Below are 21,311 nucleotides of genomic sequence, written 5' to 3' on the forward strand. Positions count from 1 at the left end.
TTGGGAGTTAAAGTCTGATATGCAGGCTCGGTACCCTCAGCTTTTTGAGACCCCAGGTACTTTATTTTATCTTATGTTCGAGGACGAACATCCTTTTTAGTGGTGGATAATGTAATGACCTTGAGGGTGATTTTCGAAAATTTGTACAAAACACGCGTGAACAGTAACACGCGTGAACAGTAACTTTTTGGGCAGAAAATGCCCCTTTCTTCCCATTTCAATATTTTTCATCATTTGTTTGAGTTCTTGAACTCCTTGAGGTGATTTGAGAAGAGATTTTTGAGGCAAAGTGTTGGGTAAGTGATTTTTGACCTAAAACCTTCCTTTTTCATTAAGTTTTTGACGATTTTAACTCTTAAATTTTAGTTTCAAACCCCAAAAATCTTTGTTTCTTCCCTAATCCGAATTTAAGGAAAATTGTGATTTCCAACTCGTTTTGAGCTCTATTTTTATGGGTTTTTCAACCATGAGTTCCTTATTACCAATAGAATGGGATTGTTCAATAAATTTCCAGATTTGACCCTTTTCGAAAATAGTTAATTTTTGGACCATTTTACCCCCGGTTCTGAAACCTATCAATATGGGTGTCATTGGACTCCTTGTGACGTGTATGTTTCATTGTTGATAGTGGGTTGTCATTCCGGGCGCTGAATTCGAGAGTTGCTTGTCCGGTGGAGGTATTCGAGTGCGGCTTCGGCAATTGAGGTAGGTTTGGCTATCTTTCTTTGAGATTGAGATGGGGTAATTAGTCATTCATATGTTATAGACTTTGGGATGGGGTTGTAGTATGAGTTGAGAATGTTATATATATTGTGATGTCCGTGTGGAGGCTTATTTATTAATGTGTTGCCGTGACGGGGTTTATTTGTATTACATAGCCCGTGTGGGGGCCTTATTTGTTATCTTATTTGCTTTGAGAGCATGTGAATTATGATTTGCCTAAGAGAGAGGCTTGAGTATATTATTTGACTTGTGATGCCGCCTGAGAGATTGAGTTGGGGGTTTTGAGCATACTTGAGTATTGAAATATTGTTGAGAAAGGGGTGAATATTTAAATGAAAGTGTGTTCTTCCCGTTACTATTTATTGAGGGTGAATATCATGTGTAGGTTAAGTTTTGAGAACTTTGAACCTTATACCACATGTGAGTTGATTATTACTTCCATGCATATGTGTTTTGATGCATTCATCCTCATTCATCATATCATGAAACATGGGAAGTTGAGAAATATGGAAATTCTTTTTGAGAAAGAAAATGAAACACCTTTAAACCTTTGTATCTTGAGTCCTTGACCGAGGCAGTTTTCCGGCAGGGTAGTGGATGCATTGTGATCCCAACCTTTGTATCTTGAGTCCCTGACCGAGGCAGTTTTCCGGCAGGGTAGTGGATACATTGTGATCCCAACCTTTGTATCTTGAGTCCCTGACCGAGGCAGTTTTCCGGCAGGGTAGTGGATGCATTGTGATCCCTTGACCACGAGGAGGTGGCAAGGATAATGAGATATTGTGATTGAGGTATATGGTCTGCGAGACCCCCATGGGTCCTGCTTGGTAGCACAGCTCGGCAGGTGTATACGACAGGCTGTGCGATAGTCTTGATTCCACCGTACCACCACATCATTGCATCATCATATTGCATTGCATTGCATTGATATCTGTGCTGCTTGAATTATCTGATTAATTGTGATTATGAGCTGTTATTATGGGTTTACTTTACTCGCGCCAATATATATATAAACTGGCAGCACCGATGCCGAAGTGGGACTTTTCTGTATGCAGGTGGAAGCGTTCCTTAGTTTATTTCATAGGTTTGATTAATTCCTTATACTCAGTCAGCTAAAACCTACTGAGTACATGTGAATTGTACTCACCCCTACTTTTGTGTCCCTTTTTGATGCAGATACTAGTCGGGGTACCCCACGTGGCAGTTAATATTCTAGCGGATTGTGTATTCTCAGATTAGTGGTGAGGTCCTAGAATTCGGATCGTCACTAGTCTATCTTTATTTTTCAGTCTTTTGTATCATTTAGAGACTTATGTTGTATCTTCAGATTCGAACCTTGTATTAGATGCTCTTTATACTTATGACACCAGGTTTTGGGATAATTTCTTTATTTTTTTTTTCTTTTTATTTAAATCGTGGCATCACTTTCCCCTTTGGGAGTCTTGTATGAGTTTTATTTTTAGGGTTACACATCAGATTGGGTTTTGAGATGTGTGCCATCATGACCTCAGTTTTTGGGTCGTGACAATAAACTATTAAACAAAGCAGTTCAACAATGTTATTAAGACTAGTTAGAAATTTCTTTCAATGAACATTGACAAGCATACAAAAGTTCAAATTCTCTTACTAATTGAAAATTACTCACCAAAACACTACAAACCTAGTGAGAGAACCTTAAAACTCTCCCAGAAAAAGGGCTAAAGGCTTAGATAAACAGGGGAAAAATTATATAAACATCTTCCTTAACACAAGAAGGCTTCATTATCTACTTATATCTCAAAAAAGTAGATATACAACAGTCTGTCAGATGTCTCAAGTCTTAGATTTCAATTAAACAACCTTTCATCTTTACATAGCTATCATATAAACAATAGAAGTGGAAGAAAAAAGAAGTTAAGGGGTATATGCTCCAACTTTAGTAGAAGACTCTGGCAGCAGAAAACTACAACGAGAAAGCAATTTCATTGTATCGAAATGCAACTACTCTAACAGAATTTTAATTTCAGAATGAACAATTTCCAACTTGACAAAAAAGAGCAGCAGAAATTGAAAGTAGAACCAACAAACATTTGTATAATCAAACAGCTCAATAATCTAACCAATTAAGCTTATGTTTCTTAGAAACTTCGTTTCGAGCATTCTGTGCAGCCAATAGAAGGAGTGATTACATCTTTGTAAGTTCCGAACAAAATAAAAAGTATCTCAATCTCAATGTAAAAAAAAAAACAATACAACTCAAACTCATAGCCTAATTTTAAGCGGATTAATTCGCTCGATTTCAGCTAAAATAGTATGAGTCAAAAACACAATACAAACTCAATTTCAGCATCACAGATTTATCACAATAAATTGAAAATGGACAAAATATGCATAACACGCTAATTCAATAGTCAATCAAAACAAGGAATCTGAGAATCAACAAACCACTAAGAGAATTTAAGCGAGAGATCTAATCGGAAGGGATTTTCGTCCAAACTAATTCAGCAAACAAAAATTTGCAATTGAATGTCAATTTGCGAAATTTGAAAACCACACAGAATTTGAAGTTTGCATTTTAACCTCAACTTCTGGATAGATCCGCAAGCAAATCTTCTGGATAGTCCTCTACTCTACTTTGGAAAAGTACGCTTGGAGAGAAGCTTGAAGTCCTCTCAGAGAGCTTTGAGATGAACTTCGGATGAGCTTCGAGTGAAGCTTCAGATTAACATTTGTTTCTGCATGGAGATGAGCTGGGAGAGAATCGGTTCTTCCAATAAAGTTTTAAATTTAGTATTTCAAATCTTTGTTCATACAAATCTTAAAGACTGTTGTAATAAAATAGATCTTTCATCTTAACTCAATCTCTAGCTTATAAAAAGGTAATTATCCAATATTATATAAAAAGAGTAATTATCCTTACGAAAATCACATGCTCTGCTTGGGACTAGGTGATTTATATGTCAAAGGGCTACTTTTCTTTCTATCCTTTATTTGACGTGGGACTCTCCAACGACTTTAACTTTACATTTAAACTCTTGTCAACTTGAACACTATGGTTAAATATTATTGTAAACTTCACTCTTTAGCGGCTTCATTAGTATATTAGTATGCCTTTCTTTGGTTTTCTGCACTTGGAGATGATTTTCTACATAATTAGGACAACGAAAATAATTAATTGTAATTACCCTGCATGCATGTGGAACTAATTGAATTCATATGTATTATTATATACGGAAAAGAGCTAATAATACCCCTAAACTATAGAAAAAAGTTTTAAAATATCCTTCATCCATTCTTTGATCTAAAAATATCATTTTATTCATCTTTTTGGCTAATTATAACACTTGAAACTAACAATTCTTTTTTTTAATAATATTTATCATGTGTCATTTCTTATTGGATGAAATAAAAATTCCACTTTCATTAAAAAAAAATCATAATTTATCTAAGCCAAAAATAATATACCTCTACAAGACTCCAATTTTTTTTTTTTAAAAATCTAATAGTTTTTTATTGCTATAGCTTTTTCTTCTTTTTTTTTTTAAGTTTGTTTTGACATCACGAAGAAGGATATTGTTTTGATTTGGATAAATTGTGGGGAAAATTAAAAAAAATAGTTTTTTTATTTGCTGTAGTTTTTTTAATATAGTTTGTTTATGGTCATCAAGCATGTATATTGTTTTGGCTTGGATAATTATTAAAAAAAATTGAAAAACTTATTTAAAATTTTTTTAGTTGTACATTTTATTACAAGATAGTTTTATAACAACTATCTAAAAACTATCTTGTAATAAAAAAAATTATTTATTTATTGTTAATTATTTTATAATAATTAATTTAGCTTAATATTTTTTTACTATCTTGTAATAAAAAAATAATAATTTAGTTATACGTATAACTAAAATCTTTTAGTTATTTTATTTATACGTATTGTAAAAAATCAGTATTATTAAACAGGAAAAAAAAATCAAGCTAAGAACTTAAAAAAATCTAGTCTTTTTTTTGGTTAACCGGATAAAAAATCTAGTCTTTTTTATTAATGTAGCTTTTTAAAAAAAAATGGAAGGGGGGGGGGGAGAGGTCTTGAAGAGGTATATTTTTTTTGGCTTAGATAAATTATGAAAAAAAATTAGTGGAGGTGGGATTTTTATTTTATCCAATAAGAAAATGACACATGATAAATATTTTTAAAAATAAAAAAATAAAAGAGGGTTATTAGTTTTAAGGGTTATAGTTATCCAAAAAGGTAAATGAGAGGGTATTTTTAGACTAAAAAGATGAGTAGAACAATATTTTTAGACCAAAAGATGGATGAAGGCTATTTTTAAACCTTTTCCTATAGTTCAGGGTATTTTTGGCCCTTTTCCGTATTATATATTTATATATTATTGTGGATACCATAATTAACACCCAGTGTAATGTAGTGTTTTTTTCCTTTATTTTCTGCAATAGCATGCACATACTATTTTTTACCCGCTTTAAAAATGAGAATGTGAACGCCAAGCCAAATAAAACACAGCTCAGTGTATTAAAATTTTCGCTATGCGTAGATTCTAGAGAAGAGCCAAATCAGAAGCCAAGTAAAGTAATCTAATTAAATTAAAGTTAAGTTATATATATCTACCCGTCAGTCTTCTTAAATTTTGAGATTTATAATCTTGAAAATAAGATATATTACCTACTACAAGAAAGAAAAGATAACCTAATGATATAACAAATTCTTTACAAGATCCATATATATGCATATAACTTAATTTTATTAAATTAACTAAGTGAAATTCAAGAAAAATATAGTGAACTATTGCAGGGGTTGGGAATTGTATGCAACAAAATTTGAATTTCCAAGGAGAACTATAAAACAAGAAAAAGAGAATCAGTAGGGTCTTCATACACTATGAGAAAAAGGGAATTTGTGATAGATAAAATTTTGTAACTAGACTGTAAAAATCTCATGTTACTTCTACTTAGTTATGAATCAACGATGGTTTATATAAATATTTATCAACTAGAAGCAATTTAGCTAGAAATTACCGACAAATATCGTAGCTAACACCCATATTTTCTAGGAGTAATATGTTATACTATTTGATATGGAATATGGGAGACAGCACAAGCACACTAGCAATTGTACTTGGACGTAAGAATTGAAATGAAATGAAATAAACCAAACATGTGATATAGTATTAGTCAATTATACATGGATTGAAGTTGCTTCCCTTTAATACGCTTTGTGCATATACGCGCGTTTCTTATCCTTCGAAAAATCTATAAATAGCCTTCATTCCATGCATTTTATAACTCGTGGTTGTGGAATATATATTCACTTGTATTCAAATGACGAAGAGTAATACTAGATTTTTTAACATTGTTTTCTTTCTTTGTTTGAGTATAGGAATATGTTCCACTGCAAGAACCCTCATCGGTCTTGATGTTGGTGTTGGGGCCAAGGTTGGCATCTATGCTGGTGGCAGTGGAGGAAGTTCTAGTGAAGGTGGTGGACGTGGAGTTGTAGCTGGGGACCATGGTGGTTATGCCGGTGGAAGTGGTAGCGGTGAAGGTGGTAGAAGCGGATATGGTGTAGGAGGGGCACCAGGAGGTAGATATGCAGGTGGAAGTGGTGGAGGAAGTGGTGGTGGCGGCGGTGGAGCTGCACCGATGGTGGACATGTAGGTAGATCTAGTGTAGGTGAAAAAGGTAGAAATGATGGTGGATACAGTTTTGGTGGGGCGCCAAGCGATGGATATGGTAGTGGAGGTGGTTCAACATCAAAGGAGCTGGTGGAGCGTTAGGTGGTGAAAGTGTCGGTGGTGGTGCAAGCAGTGCTCATGGAGCAGGAGGATATAGTGATGGTGGTGGCGGCAGTGAAGGTAGAGATGGTGGTGGTGCAGTGACTACTGGTGAAGAACATGGTCATGCATTTGGTGCAGGTGAAGAAGCAGGAAGTGGTTGCGGATACGATATTAGTGGAGTGGAAAGTGGTGGATATGGTGGTGGAGGCGGCCACGAAGGTGGTAGTGCAGGTGATTCAGCATCAGGCGGCGCTGGAGAAGCATCAGGTGTAGGATACATAGGCGGTGAAGGTGCTGGTGGTGGTGCAGAAGAAGCTCATAGAGCAGGAGGATATGGTGACGGCGGTGGAGGTAGAGCCGATGGTGGAGGAGCCTTTGCCGGAGGTGGACATGTAGGTGGTTATGGTGGTGGTGAAGGAACAGGAAGTAGTGGCAGATACAGTACTAATGGAGCGCAAAGTGGTGGATATGGTGGTGGAGGTGGCTACGGAGGTGGTAGTGGAGGTGCTTCAATATCAGGCGGAGCTGGAGGAGCATCAGGTGGAGGATACGGAGGTGGTGAAGGTGCCGGTGGTAGCGTAGGAGGAGCTCATGGAGCAGGAGGATACAGTGGCGGCGGTGAGGGTAGAGCCGATAGTGGAGGAGCCTTTGCCAGTGGTGGACATATAAGTGGATATGGTGGTGGTGAAGGAGCAGGAAGTGGTGGCAGATACAATATTGGTGGAGCGTAAAGTGGTGGATATGGTGGTATTGAAAGGAGCAGTAAGTGGTGGCGGATACAATATTGGTGGAGCGCAAAGTGGTGGATATGGTGGTGGAAGCGGCGACGGAGGTGGTGGTGGAGATGGCTCAGCATCAGGTGGAGCTGGAGGAGCATCAGGTGGAGGATACGGAGGCGGTGAAGGTGTTGGTGCAGGAGGAGCTCATGGAGCAGGAGTATATGGTGGCGGAGGTGGAGGTGAAGCCGGTGGTGGAGAAGCCTCTATCGATGGTGGATATGCATGTATATATGGTGGTGGTGAAAGGGGTGAATCCGGACATGGTGGTGGCGGTTATGCCCCTTGAAAACTTTTTCTCTTCACAATTTGCAAACACTATATGATTTCCTATTCTTATCTATAATACTATTAAAAAATAACATGATCAAATTGGGATAAGAATAGGTGGATTGCATGAAAGCAAATTAAAAGTGTTGAAATGCTCTTAAGCTATGTGCACACTTGCTTTTTAATTTCTAATGTAAGAAATATGTCTTGCACAATATATTTGGTGCATTATTTAATGTAAGAAAATGCATGGCTTGACAAATTCCTTTGTACGTTCTCTAGACATTGCATGCATGCTTTATATAGATATCACTGAGACTACCTGTTCAACGTCCGATGGCATCTTGCTCCGACCTGAGATATACAACAACGAGATCTTCCTTGGTCCTTGCCGTATGTGCTTGACGGCCCCTCATAAGACGCTCACTTGGGGACTTCACATTTAATTTGTGTTAGAGCTTGATATAAAAACTATATGTCATCACTATATAAGACATGTACTATATGTCATCACATTTGTTAGTCTATAAGAACTCCTCATTAAGAATGAATAGGAGAGATTAAAGTTAAATTGGGTCTAAATGCATGTATAATTGTAATACAGTATAAATTACTTACTTTTTAAAACAGAGCATTAATAAGACAACTGTTATATCCCGTATTTTATACGGTTGGATATTTCAAGGTAGCCATGATAAGGTTAAAGGAATGACCATCTTCAATTTTTTTTTTATATATATAAGTTGGTTATGAATATTATTTATGAATATTAATAGTGTGGAAATATTGGGAAAGGCAAAGGGCAAAAAGGAAAATTCGCAAAGTGGCCTATGGTAATATTGTGGAAGGCTAGGGGTAAATCGGGAATTTCACAACCAAAGTGTTCAAGAAAATTCATGTAGGGGTGGGCCTCACATGCCACATGGCATCCCGCCATTGGAGGAGAGAGAGGTGTTGGCCCAATGAAGGCTTGACACTTGTCACCACTTAGGAGTTGACACATGTCACCCCTTTAAAGTAGGCCTATATATATACACACACACATATATATATATATATATATATATATATATATATATATATATGTGTGTGTATATGACTTTTAGTCATCAATATCTCATAAGTTCCATTTATTTCAAGAAAAGTCTAGAAAATAAAAGAAGAGAAACTCTAGACTAGAGAGAAAGACCTACGGATTTGGAGGAGGAAAGAGGTAAGTTTTCCGATTTCGTCCCGTAAATTAATTATCTAGGGTGTACCATGATGTTATGAAGGTATTAGTAATGAAAATTTATGGTTTGGAGCAGCACCAAAACGTCACTAAGCAGTCCCAAAGTTCTAGCCGCGTTAGGAGAGCTTCCGAGACAAGTTTCGACGAGTTTGACGAGTTTTGGGCAAGGTAAGGGTTTTTCTTTCAAGTTGGAGTTTATGATGCTATTATGAGGTGTATTACATTTCTTAAATATGGCTGGAAGTAGATAAATTGTATAAGGATGCTTGATGTTAGAAACTACTAAATTAAAGTCGTAGTAGTTAAATCGAAGTCGCGTAGTGTGTTGTCGTTGTGGTGCTGCGGTTGCAGCTGGTTGGGTTGCGTGTTGTAGGGATTTAAAGTGTTTTAAAAAGGGTGTGGGTGCTGCTGGTTGCAGCCACACGATCCTCCGGTTGGTATGGTTAAAGATTTTACGAAATAAAGGTTAAAAACTCTATTTTGATATCGTAGTTTTATGCTAGTTGTTTGGAGCTTGTGTTGTGTAAAGTTGAGGTGATTTGATTGTATATATACTGCTGTTTATTGTTGTTGATATGGTTGTTGACATGGTGGACAATTTGTTTGAAGGATTAAGACAAGTATATGGTGGTGAATCTAATGACTATGTCAACTCTCTTGAATGTAGAAAAATAAGTTGGACGCATAAGCGTAGCTAGTAAGGCGCGGCACAGGTATGTAAAGCTAACCGTTCCTTCTTTTGGCATGTCTTTGGCATAAGTATGTAAGGCTTACCCTTTTCTTTCAAGGCATGATTCCGATGTTATGGTTTCATAAGTGCTTCCATATTTTCTTTGTTTTCAAAAGCTAGGTGTCAATGGTCCCAAGGAAATGACTACTTTTCCTATAACCCGTCAATGTTTTCCAAAATGTCCATAGTTTTCCAAAACAAAGATTTACAGTATTACAAGCTTTTATGACAATAACAAGGGATGTGTTTTACAACGACATTGATGATGTCGAGGATGAGAATATGTCTATGATAGTATGATAAGAACGGCTTCATGTATGTAAGGTTTACCCTTCTTTCTCTTGGCATGTTTTGACATAAGTATATAGAGCTACACTTTCTTTTGGCATGATTTTTATGAAACAAGTATATGATATTTTATACAATTTCAAGGAAGTCTTATTCGTAGAGCCACTAGGATGGCCCATTTTCTTGAATTTTCAAAGGATATTTTTCTCGTGCTTAGATACGTGTATATGATTCCAAAAGTTTTATTTTGATATAATCCATGGTAATTTTTGAAAGGTACTTGACATGACTCTTGTCCTGATTTTTGAATTATAGCTCATTCCGATTATTCCACGAGTCTTGAAAATTGGTCCTATGTGCATATGTATACGATTTGGCGCCTTACAAGATTGTGACCTTATTCTACGTTCTCTTAATATTATCTTTCGTTGATAGTCTCATCCTATAATAATTGTTCCTTCAAGGTGAGACAAAGCGACCATGGTTAGTCTATATACAATCGGAGATTACCGACCTTCCGTCACTCTGATAAATACACGACTTTCATTGAGCTCTCGTGCATACTGTCTATATGTATATGTATATGTATATGGGGGATATGGGGAGGTGTATATGTGGCGCAATAGACGCATTCCCACCTGATCAGTTGGAGTAATTTTCATCCCGGACGCGGGATATATGTGGGCGATATGACATGTTCTATTTTTTATGTATATGAAAAAGAAATGTTATTAAAGGAAAAGACAAGCATGCATGGCATCCGGCCTAAAAAGACACTCATATGTACAGGTTACTCTCTTATCTCACTATATGTTCTATGATTCTATGATATGGTTGTTCATACCTTATGTTCTTTGTTATGCTGATTTTCATGCCTTACATACTCAGTACATTACTCGTACTGACCCCCTTTTTCTCCGGAGGCTGCGTTTCATGCCGTGCAGGTACACCAAGACGAGTAGAAGCTATTATAGAAGATGTTACAGCGGGGTTAGCAACTCCACTTGTTCCTGGAGTGCTGCCGAGTCAGAGTATAGGCGTTATGATGTTTCATTCGAAGTTAAAGACTTTGCAGACAGAGTCGTGGGTAGTGTCAACTTTGTAAGTGGCGTCACCAGCCGATAGGTTATTATGTCGCATGTCACGAGTTTTATGGGATGATGGATTTTGGAAAGCAAGATTTGAAAAGCATATCTATGTTTTTTATTTCTTTTGATGTACAAGTCTAAATAGATTAAGTATGTAATATGAGGTAATGGGTTCGCTCGGCTCCGAGCATGGGGTCGGGTGCCCATCACACCCTGTTGAGATCGGGGTGTGACAACAACTGTATAACATAAACTAAACGGCTTGAGTAATTGTTAGGCTGTTTTAAGGTTATGATTCAAACTTACAAATAGCTAGTGAATTTAGTCGCACTTCGCGCAGATATGAAAGACGATAAGATGTCAATATATATTTACTCAGGCATATAATTGATTTTATAGAAAAAACGTTTAGTTAGTAGTTAGCTGATTTTCAACAGTCATAAATTATTTTTTGAACCAAAAAAAAATATATAGTTAAGACAATAAAATTTTTTATACAAAATACAAAATAAAGGAAAATCGTGGAGGGAACTACAAAAAATAAATAATAATGCAACATCATTTTTACGATCTTAATCATTAAAAATAGAAAGAAAAAATATAAAATAAATGGACAATCTTCCAAGCTCTTATTGAAATCCATTCCCACAAGTCGATCACCATTCAATAGCCTTCATTTTATTTTTTGAGCCAAACTAAAAAATGAATAAAATAAGTATAGAAAACATAATATGAGTACCAAATAATGTCATGAATGTGACTATTAATTATTTTAGGGGTTATAATGATAAAAAAATCATGGGAGTAATAAAAATAAAGACCTTTATGTTTTGCATAAAAGAATATGAATGAACAGTTGAAAATAGAGAACTTAAACTGACAACTTAGAATGCTAATTATTTCAACAAAGTTTTATAATATCTTTATTTATAAGACTATAATATAAAATATCAAATAATATAATGAATATGACTATTAATTATTTTCGATGTTATAATAATAAAAAGTTATGGAAGTAATGAAAATAAAGTCCATTAAATTTTGCATTAAAGAAAATTTAAAAAAAATGACCTTTTTTTAGATTCTTAACATTTCATATTTAACATAATTAAAAAGTGAAATGGGTATTTTTTAAAAAATATTTTTAATATAGCACATAAATAAGGAAAAATAGAGAAAAATTCCAAAAAATAATTTTAAAAAATGATAGTTCTTGACCAAAAAGAGGTGTCACTTTTTGTATTCCTAATTTTGTTATTATACATAAATATAAATTATCATTGTTCACTTATAGTGTATCTATCATAACAACCATTTAAAGAGTATCATTTTGTCTATTGTCTCTTTTTTTTGTTATTTTTTTCTCATTTTTAATATTTTTTTGAGAATTAAGCTTCTTATCTTACAAAGAAATCACCAAAACTTATATAAAGGTGAAAGTACAAACATTAGGTAAGTTTGATGAAAAATTTATTTGCACAACTATTTGATATTTTTGTCCTACATGATCGAGTATTTTTTTCCTATAGCTAGTTTTCCTCTTTTATTAATTCTTTTTAGTTGTTAGATTAAAAAATTTAGTTTTATATAATTTATCTTTGTGTTTACTTCATAACTTTTTGTTCAACACTTTTATTGATATAATATACTAAAATTTGCATTACTTAAAATTTTTGTCAAGTTTTACAATAAATTCACATAATAAAAATATGACTTACATGTAAGTAGGGAAAAAAATTATACCTTTTCGAAAAAAAAATTACGAAAGCTTGTTCAAATTTTTCTCACTAAATTGCTAGATTGAAGTTCGATCCATTAATCAAAAGATGAATATCATGAAGAAGGTGAAATTTTTCATTCAACCAAAAAAGCACCTGCAAGAAAATAATCAAATTTCATATAAGTAAAGAATCTAAAAGCAATATATAAGCTATAAAATACTTTTCATAAAGTTATTTAAAAAATTATGATTTATAGCCAAAAAGATGAGCAATCTTCACCTACTTAATCCCTAACTTTACTGTACATATAAATTTGTGTTTCTTTTGTAACAAAATTTTCTAATACCTCCATTTATAGGACAAAAATATGAAATACCAAATGATCTATTAATATGATTTAGGAGTTATGACCATGAAAAGTCATAGGAATAATGGAAATAAAGACAAATAAATTTTTATATTAAAGCATATGAATAAATGGAGTAGTAATTGACAAATTCATTTTTGTACAATAACAATAAATAAATAAATAGAAAAAATTATCAAAAAAATGAGACAAAAGATAAATAGGATCCTTGGCGAAAAAGAGGTGCCACGTCACTTTTCTTTTATCTAGCTTTATATTAACTATAAATGTCGAATTTGGGCAATCTGTCTTCTTAATTCTCATAGCTGTCGAATAGAAGTATCTTTTTAGGAAATCAACCAATATATCCAAGGAATGATAAGTTGATTTATTTACAACAACAACAACGAACCCAGTGTGATCCCACCATGTGGGGTATGGGGAGGGTAGAGTGTACGCAGACCTAACCCCCACCTTAAAAGGTAGGGCGGCTGTTTCCGAAAGACCGTGAAAGTTGATTTATTTATTTTTTTAATAACTAGTAGACTAGCTTGTTCGCAGCTTGATTTATTCCATGAGATATCTATTTTCTCCCAACAATAACATGTATCATGTAACTTTGTCCACCAATGATAAAACAGATAAGAAAAAATCACCTAATGTTTACTATACAACTTTTAAACCAGCTAAAAGATTTACAAGGAAGCAAAAGGATTTACAAAGCAGGGGAAAACAGACCATCAGCAGCATAGAAGCAACTTATACCAAAATATCAACTAATCTTAATTGAGAGATTTAAGAGTTATACCAAAATATTAACTAAACCTTTGGATCTTTATTATTTCGCTCTTCTTGAAAATCTCTTTCCTGTTCACTCCAAATTCTTAAAATAATAATTTTAAATTAAGAGGTATTCACAATTTCTACCTATTAGAGTGCACATTAACAGATTTCTGAATTGATAATGCTCACTGAGTTGGTTTTGATGATTTAACAAACTCAGAGAACAAGTAAAGGATTTGGTCCTTTTGAGGACATCTTGTTGATAATGACAACAGATAAATAGTACAAAACAGATCCTGCCAAGTCTGCAGATCTGTGTGTACGCGGCCAAATCCCTGTGCAGAGAGACAGTTGTCTATCCAATACAAATCGTTCAACGGAATATATATCATTGATATATATACATTCTTTGCAACCATTCTCATTCGGCTTTTTGGAACAATTAAAAGAAAAAATCCATTGAAGTTCATGGTTTCAAGAATCTGAAATTTGCTCTTAAAGAAGATCAAGGACCTCATAGAGTTATCAGTCATTTTGTCCTTGTTTTAGAGTTATAATTTCTGGGTCTTAATCTTGTAAGGTCTATTCCTAATATATAAAGGAAATTAGATCAGTTCATTATTTTGGTTTTTGCTTATCTGACCAAAATAACTAGAGTTAGTTATGGAGACTACTTGAAGTCTAAATAAGTTAGGAGTCTAGCGATTTAGGAAGCAGTAGAGTTATTGCTTCAGATCTGTAACAGAGTTGTTACAAGAAGAGGGAAGGGATTGTGAGTGCAATTCCTAGATTGCAAGAACTTGTAATCTAAATCTTTGGCTCAGTTGTTTCGTGAAGTTTTGAGCTGAAATGTTGTGGAACAGATAGTAGTTTTTCTCCCTTAAGCAAAAAATTTCCACTTAAAATCTTGAATCTGATTTTACTTTTTTGTTTTTTATATTTCTGTATTAATTTCTAATAAGGACCTCATTCCAATTGTTTTGGTGAAAGCTTACATTCTAACACGAATGATTAATTATATTTATGGAATGAATAGAACGTTACCTTTCTGCTTACACCAGAAAACAAGAGTAATCTTGAGCCTAGCGCCAACCTGCCCCAATCAGCTTCTATTCCAATGTAAGAACTCAGGCACGTGTTAAGTTAATGATATTTTAGGATATTTACCGGAAGTTCAGTACTTTTTTTTGGTTAGAAATCTTAAAAGTTTTTTTTTTCTTTTCTAAACTTTGAACTCAATCAAATACGTTCCTATAAAATGGGGCCGAAGTAGTATATGATTGTGTATGTATATACAACAGGCCGGCAGCATTTGCTACGGTTAGTTACCTAAGCATTCACACTTAGAAATCTCATAATCGAATAGTCAAAACGCACAACATTGTATTGGTGGATGTAGTCGAAATCCTTCCAATATCTCATATTTTATTTGTTAAGCTAATTGTATAACGTAACTACACTATAACAAAACAGACATTTAGTGGCAATATATTTTTCGTTTAGTGGTTATTGAATTAATATCATTGCATTCAGAGTTGCTAAAGCTTTTAGCGGCATTTATATAGAGTGTTGGCTATAAATATTTATATTTATTATTGCCGCTAATTGCTAAATATAATATAGCGGCAATTATATATTACCGCTAAATAATTATCGTTAAATCTTTTATTTGTTGAAGTGCCATGTGTCCCATCCAAAAGACAATACATTTTTATTAATTTTATTATATATTTAACATATCCCACATGGGCCAATCAGAGGGAAAAAAAATTCATAGTAAATGTTGGTGAGACTTGAATTCAAAGACCTCTTTTATCTAATATGATATCACGAAGAAAATACAAAGCATTTACAAAAAAAAAGAAGCTATATTTATGTGATGGATAGAATTAGCCATCTTTTACTCTTTATATAAATAGATAATATGAAACCGAATTTGGATTCCCTATGAGAAGTATATAAAAAAATAGAGAGAGAATAATGGGAGACAGCACAAGCACACTAGGAAAACTACTAATACTTAGAATTTATATGAAATTAAGCATGTGACAAAGTGTTAGTGAATTATAATGGACCACTTTTATATGTGCTTTTTGCATAGACGCGCTTTTATTATTTTCCGGAAAATCTATAAATAGCATTCATGAATCCATGCAAATATTCATATTCAACTATTTTGTTATATTCCTATGGCGAAGAGTAGTACTAGAGTTTTTAACATTGTTTTCTTTGTTTTATTGAGTATAGGAATATGTTCAGCTGCAAGAACCCTTATCGGTCTTGATGTTGGTGTTGGGGCCAAGGTTGGTGTCTATGCTGGTGGCGGTGGAGGAGGTTCCGGTGGAGGTGGTGGAAGTGGTGCTGTAGCTGGGGACCATGGTGGTTATGCCGGTGGAAGTGGTAGCGGTGAAGGTGGTGGAAGTGGATATGGTGCTGGAGGAGCACCAGGTGGATATGGTGGTGGAGGTGGTGGAGGCAGTGGTGGTGGTGGCGGTGGAGCTTCTGCTGGTGGAGCACATGGTGGTGGATCTGGTGCAGGTGAAGGAAGTGGAAGTGGTGGTGGATATGGTGCTGGTGGGGCGTCAGGCGGTGGAGGTGGTGGTGGAGGTGGCCACGGAGGTGGTGGTGGTGGAGGTGGAGCGACTGCTGGTGGAGCACATGGTGGTGGATCGGGTGCAGGTGAAGGAGGTGGAAGTGGTGGTGGATACGGTGCTGGTGGGGCGCCACGCGGTGGATATGGTGGTGGAGGCGGCCACGGAGGTGGCGGTGGAGGTGGTTCAGCATCAGGAGGAGATGGAGGAGCATCAGGTGGCGGATATGGAGGCGGTGAAGGTGCTGGTGGTGGAGCAGGCGGAGCTCATGGAGCAGGAGGAGGCGGCAGTGGAGGTGGAGCAGGTGGTGGAGAAGCCTATGCGGGTGGTGAAGGTGGTGGACATGCAGGTGGATATGGTGGTGGTGAAGGGGGTGGATCCGGACATGGTGGTGGTGATGGTTATGCCCCTTGAGAGCTTATTCTCTTCAAAGTTTGGAAATGATTTCCTCTTCTTAAATATCTATACAATTAAAAATAAAATGATCAAATCGTGTGTAATTTATGAAAGCAAATTAAAAATGTTGCAGCAAGAAAAGTGCTTTTAATCTATATATGTGCACGCTTGCTTTTTTCAAATATTTATTGCAAAAGAAGATGTCTAAGAAAATTAAAGGTGTCTTGCAATTTGGAGCATATAATGTAAGAAAATGGTTTAGCAAACTCCTGTGTACGTTCTCTATTCATTGCATGCATGATGCTATATACAGTAGTGATATTTCATTGGACGATCTCAAGATTACAGGTGAAAACATAAAAATATAACACTCTTAAACGACCAAGTAAAGAAAGAAAAGAATAAAGCAGCAGGAAAATGTTTGACCTTAAAGAAAGTGAGGACTATAAATGAACGTACAAATGAAAAACAAACAATACTTTTGAATTTTATTATATTTATTAACTAAAGATATGTAGAATATCAAAATAGTCTTTAATCTTATGATCTTAAACATGTCATATTAAAAATTAAAAGTAAAGAAATACCAAAAAAGAAAAGAGACATCATTTTTAAATAAACTAAAAAAACAAAGACAGACATGATACAAAATGAGTATATATTAACCGTCCATGCTACTAAGGAAACAAAAACTACGCACAACAGAATGATTCATATGATGGTTAATTTACTTATCATATATAATAGAAGTATCTGAACAAAGAATTATTCCAGCTAAACCTATGCTTGTTACTAGGCTCTTTTAAGGTTATTTATGAATTATGAATAAAAATTACAATTAAGGTCGAATTTGGACAATAATCTGTCCTCAATTCTCATAGTATAGTCGAATTAGGGTATCTCTTTTAGAAACCAAAGGCGAAAATACTATCCGGCTGTAACAAGATGCATACAATTATAGTACATAGAGATGCCTGATTGCCGTCTCTCTCCCTCACGCAAAGCCAGATATAGCTTTGTGGTATCGGATTTATTTGAATTTAGTATTTCTGACGTGATGTATAGATTTATGTATAAACATTTATGAAATTATAACAAAAATTAAATATGAATTCATAATTTTAAAAAATATAATTGTTTCAACGGAGGCAAAAATATATTACACGGGTGATTTCTTTAACTATCATTTGTCCACGTTTGAGTGGACAAAGTTTTCCGTATTTGTGTCTGTGACTTGAGAAACAATAGGTAACTCGATAAATTAGTTCAAGTACACGCAAGTTGGCCACAATGTCCCAGTTATAAGAAAATGTATGATATGAAATGAAATAAGTAATAAGGTTTGGACGGGCAAATATGAAAAAAGATATTGAAAATGTGTAGATTATCTTCAATTAATGCATTTATTTTATTTTCCTTGTTGTTTTTTCTAGTGATTGTTGTGTGACCATTTCATTCCAACTATATCACGTAAATTGAAAAAGAAGGAGTAAGATGCTACTTAAGAACTTCAAAAGAATCCTTCTTTCCAAGCCATTAAGTCTGAATTACGTTAAGTTAATCTCTACTTTTAATACCTTAAATTAACACTAATATATACGATCACCAAACAAATATAATGTACTATAGCATGGATCAGCTACAATATTCCCCGGACTTAGGATAGACGCATTAGGGTGTGAATGTATTGTGTGATGATCAAGTATTTGTGGATGCCAGCAAAAGCACACAGTTGATTAACTAGTGCAAATTAAATGATCATTTTAGAGTTTGTCTTCCTTTCCTTTTATTTCCACTTTGGAGTTTGGTGTGATCCTTAGCTCTTTCTATGTACTTTTGGCTAGTACTGCACAGGGCAAATTGATAAACCGCATCAAACTGACAAATCGAATCAAATCGGGAAAAAAACTCGACTAGTGGTTTGGTTTGACTTGGTTTGGTGTTTGGAAAAAAAAACGACCATTATAGGGTTGGTTTGGTTTTAACTAAAAAAAGTCAAACCGAACCCAAACCGACCCGATTATAAATATACTACTTTTAAATTATGTTATACATAAAAATATTTATTAAAATGTAATTTATAAATATTTTTTAAAAAATTTCATAATTTTTGTTTTCTTTCTTACATTTAGATTTGGACTTGAGAAGTCCATCTAAATAATATACAAAAAAAAGTTCATCTTATAAAGTTATATTATAAAGTTAAAACTTCAAATAGTGTTCTGCCTCCATCTTATATGTTGATATTTTGTACTAGAACTCTTTTTAAGAAGTACTGCTATGTGCTTTTTATTAGATACTATGAAAAACCCCGAAAAAATCGAAAAACCCAAAAAAACCCAAAAAAAATTGATATCAAAAAATCCGACTTTTATTGGTTTGGTTTGGTTTATAGATTTAATAACCCGACACAAATGATTTGGTTTGGTTTGTAAAAAATCTGAACCAACCCGGTCCATGTACACCCCTACTTTTGGCATAGACGCGCTTTTATTATCCTATAAAACATCTATAAATAGCATTCATGAATCCATGCAATATTCATATTCAACTATCTATTCCAATGGCGAAGAGTAGTACTAGACGTTTTAACATTATTTTCTTTATTTTATTGAGTTTAGGAATATGTTCTGCTGCAAGAACTCTCATCGGTCTTGATATTGGTGTTGGGGCCAAGGTTGGAGTCTATGCTGGTGGTGGTGGGGGAGGTTCCGATGGAGATGGTGGAAGTGGTGTTGTAACTGGGATCATGGTGGTTATGCCAGTGGAAGTGGTAGCGGTGAAGGTGGTAGAAGCGGATATGGTGCTGGAGGAGCACCAAGAGGTGGATACGGAGGTGGAAGTGGTGGAGGCAGTGATGGTGATAGCGGTGGAGCTGCTGTCGGTGGATCTGGTGCAGGTCAAGGAGCAGAAAGTGTTGGCGGATATGGTACTGGTGGGGCATTAGGCGGTGGATATGGTGGTGGAAGCGGTCATGGAAGTGGTGGCGGCGATGGTAGAGCGACTTTTGGTGGAGCACATGGTGGTGGATCGGATGCAGGTGAAGGAGGTGGAAGTGATGGTGGATACAGTGCTAGTAGGGCACCAGGTGGTGGATATGGTGGTGGAAGTGGTCACAGAGATGGCAGTGGAGGTGGTTCAGTCGGAGGAGTCGGAGGAGCATCAGGTGGCAAATATCGAAGTGGTGAAGGTTCTGGCAGTGGTGCAGGTGAAGCTCATGGAGTAGAAGGATATGATGGTGGCGGTGGAGGTGAAGCCGGTGATGGAGGAGCCTCTATCGGTGGTGGATATGGTAGTGGAGGCGGTCATAGAGGTGGTGGTGGCAGTGGTGAAGCGACTTCTAGTGGAGCACATGGTGGTGTATCGGGTGCAGGTGCTGGAGGTGGAAGTGGTGGTGGATACAGTGCTGGTGGAGCACCAGGTGGTGGATATGGTGGTGGAGGTGGTTCAGTAGGAGGGAGACAGAGGAGCATCAGGTGGCGGATATGGAAGTGGTGAAGGTTCAGGTGGTAGTGCAGGTGGAACTCATGGAGCAGGAGGATATGGTGGTGGCGATGGAGATGGAGCCTATTATATCCCACATTTTGATATTTTCGTATAATTCGAGAAGAATCACGGGAAGTTAAAAATAAGGTCATATTTTTATTTTATTTAGCACACAAGTTGTTTATGAAAATTATGAAGTGAAAATATCAAGAATGGCTAGGGGCAAAAAGGAAAATTCGCAATATGACTCATGAAAATATGGAGAAAGATAAGGGCAAATTTAGAAATTGGGAAATAAAATTTTCATGAAGTGCAAAAAAAGAATGGACTTGATCACTTGGGCCTAGGTGGCCATCCATAGTGATGGGCCAAAGCCCATATGGATATATTTAAAAGAAAAAGAAAAAGGCCCAAAAGAATGACTTATTAGTCATCTTGGATTTTTTATTTTCTAGAAGTTTCAAGAAGCTTGGAGAGCAAGAAGAAAGGGAGAAAATAAAAAGGGTCATTTGGCCATGTTCTAATAGGCAAGAATTTTGGAAAAAATTCTCACCAAAAATTATTCTTTCTTAGCCAAACAACTAATTGGAGGGTCCTTAACAAAGTGGAGTAGTTGTTGGAGCAAGAAAACCATTCATTCTTGCAAGGCACAACTCTAGCTAAGTTGAAGAACTAAGTGGAAAAGGTAAGGTTTCAATCTTCTTTTATATGTTATGGATGGTTGGTATATGTTGTAGAGTAAAGAAATGGATGAAGCATATGAAAATATGTGTGTTGGTGTGTGGTCGTGCATGTGTGATGTTGTGTAGAAAGAATGGATTAATTTTATATAGTAGGTGGTTGTAAAGTATAGAAATGGATGGAAAATTCATGAAAATATGCATGTAGTTGTGGTGGCCGGATGTGGGGGTGGTTTGACAAGTTATGGTGAATTGATTCTATTTAATGTTTTAGTTGTTGTTATGGACTCTATGTTGCTAATAAAAGCTTAATGCTCTTAGTAAAATTGTAATAGTTGGAGACTTGTTTTAGAAGTTATGTAAATTGAATATAATGTTCTTGCATATATGGAAGATAATGTTGTTAGTATATTGTGGTTAGTGTGTAAATTATT

At 35.3% G+C, this 21,311-nt stretch overlaps 4 protein-coding genes across 4 annotated transcripts; all 4 read left to right on the top strand.

Annotated features, from left to right (window-relative positions):
• Positions 1-5,799: 5,799 nt before the first annotated feature.
• Positions 5,800-7,222, top strand: LOC129890752 (glycine-rich cell wall structural protein 1.8-like). Its single transcript, XM_055966240.1, has 3 exons — positions 5,800-5,839; positions 6,095-6,360; positions 6,452-7,222. Exons 1-3 carry the CDS (start codon positions 5,800-5,802, stop codon positions 7,220-7,222), a joined length of 1,077 nt encoding a protein of 358 aa, XP_055822215.1.
• A 10-nt stretch (positions 7,223-7,232) lies between these two features.
• On the top strand, positions 7,233-7,556 carry LOC129890753 (glycine-rich protein DOT1-like). The gene has a single exon (XM_055966241.1). The coding sequence runs from the start codon at positions 7,233-7,235 to the stop codon at positions 7,554-7,556; it is 324 nt and encodes a 107-aa protein (XP_055822216.1).
• Positions 7,557-15,901: 8,345 nt separating this feature from the next.
• On the top strand, positions 15,902-17,045 carry LOC129888470 (glycine-rich cell wall structural protein 1.8-like). The gene has a single exon (XM_055963443.1). The coding sequence runs from the start codon at positions 15,914-15,916 to the stop codon at positions 16,727-16,729; it is 816 nt and encodes a 271-aa protein (XP_055819418.1). The 5' UTR covers positions 15,902-15,913; the 3' UTR covers positions 16,730-17,045.
• A 636-nt stretch (positions 17,046-17,681) lies between these two features.
• Positions 17,682-20,209, top strand: LOC129890754 (glycine-rich cell wall structural protein 1.8-like). Its single transcript, XM_055966242.1, has 2 exons — positions 17,682-17,770; positions 19,477-20,209. The coding sequence occupies exons 1-2, from the start codon at positions 17,682-17,684 to the stop codon at positions 20,207-20,209; spliced, it is 822 nt and encodes a 273-aa protein (XP_055822217.1).
• The last annotated feature ends 1,102 nt before the right edge of the window (positions 20,210-21,311 follow it).

Source organism: Solanum dulcamara, chromosome 5 (genome assembly GCF_947179165.1).
Source record: "Solanum dulcamara chromosome 5, daSolDulc1.2, whole genome shotgun sequence".
Taxonomy (NCBI): domain Eukaryota; kingdom Viridiplantae; phylum Streptophyta; class Magnoliopsida; order Solanales; family Solanaceae; genus Solanum; species Solanum dulcamara.

Excerpts from the sequence above, each read along its gene's own strand:
- LOC129888470 (XM_055963443.1), top strand. The coding sequence starts at position 15,914 with ATGGCGAAGAGTAGTACTAGAGTTTTTAACATTGTTTTCTTTGTTTTA.
- LOC129890754 (XM_055966242.1), top strand. The coding sequence starts at position 17,682 with ATGCCTGATTGCCGTCTCTCTCCCTCACGCAAAGCCAGATATAGCTTT. Across the intron at positions 17,771-19,476 it reads TTTAGTATTTCTGACGTGAT|TGGAAGTGGTAGCGGTGAAG; the intron begins GTATAGATTTAT and ends TGGTTATGCCAG.
- LOC129890753 (XM_055966241.1), top strand. The coding sequence starts at position 7,233 with ATGGTGGTATTGAAAGGAGCAGTAAGTGGTGGCGGATACAATATTGGT.
- LOC129890752 (XM_055966240.1), top strand. The coding sequence starts at position 5,800 with ATGGGAGACAGCACAAGCACACTAGCAATTGTACTTGGAC. Across the intron at positions 5,840-6,094 it reads ACTAGCAATTGTACTTGGAC|GAATATGTTCCACTGCAAGA; the intron begins GTAAGAATTGAA and ends GTTTGAGTATAG. Across the intron at positions 6,361-6,451 it reads GCGGTGGAGCTGCACCGATG|TGGAGGTGGTTCAACATCAA; the intron begins GTGGACATGTAG and ends TGGATATGGTAG.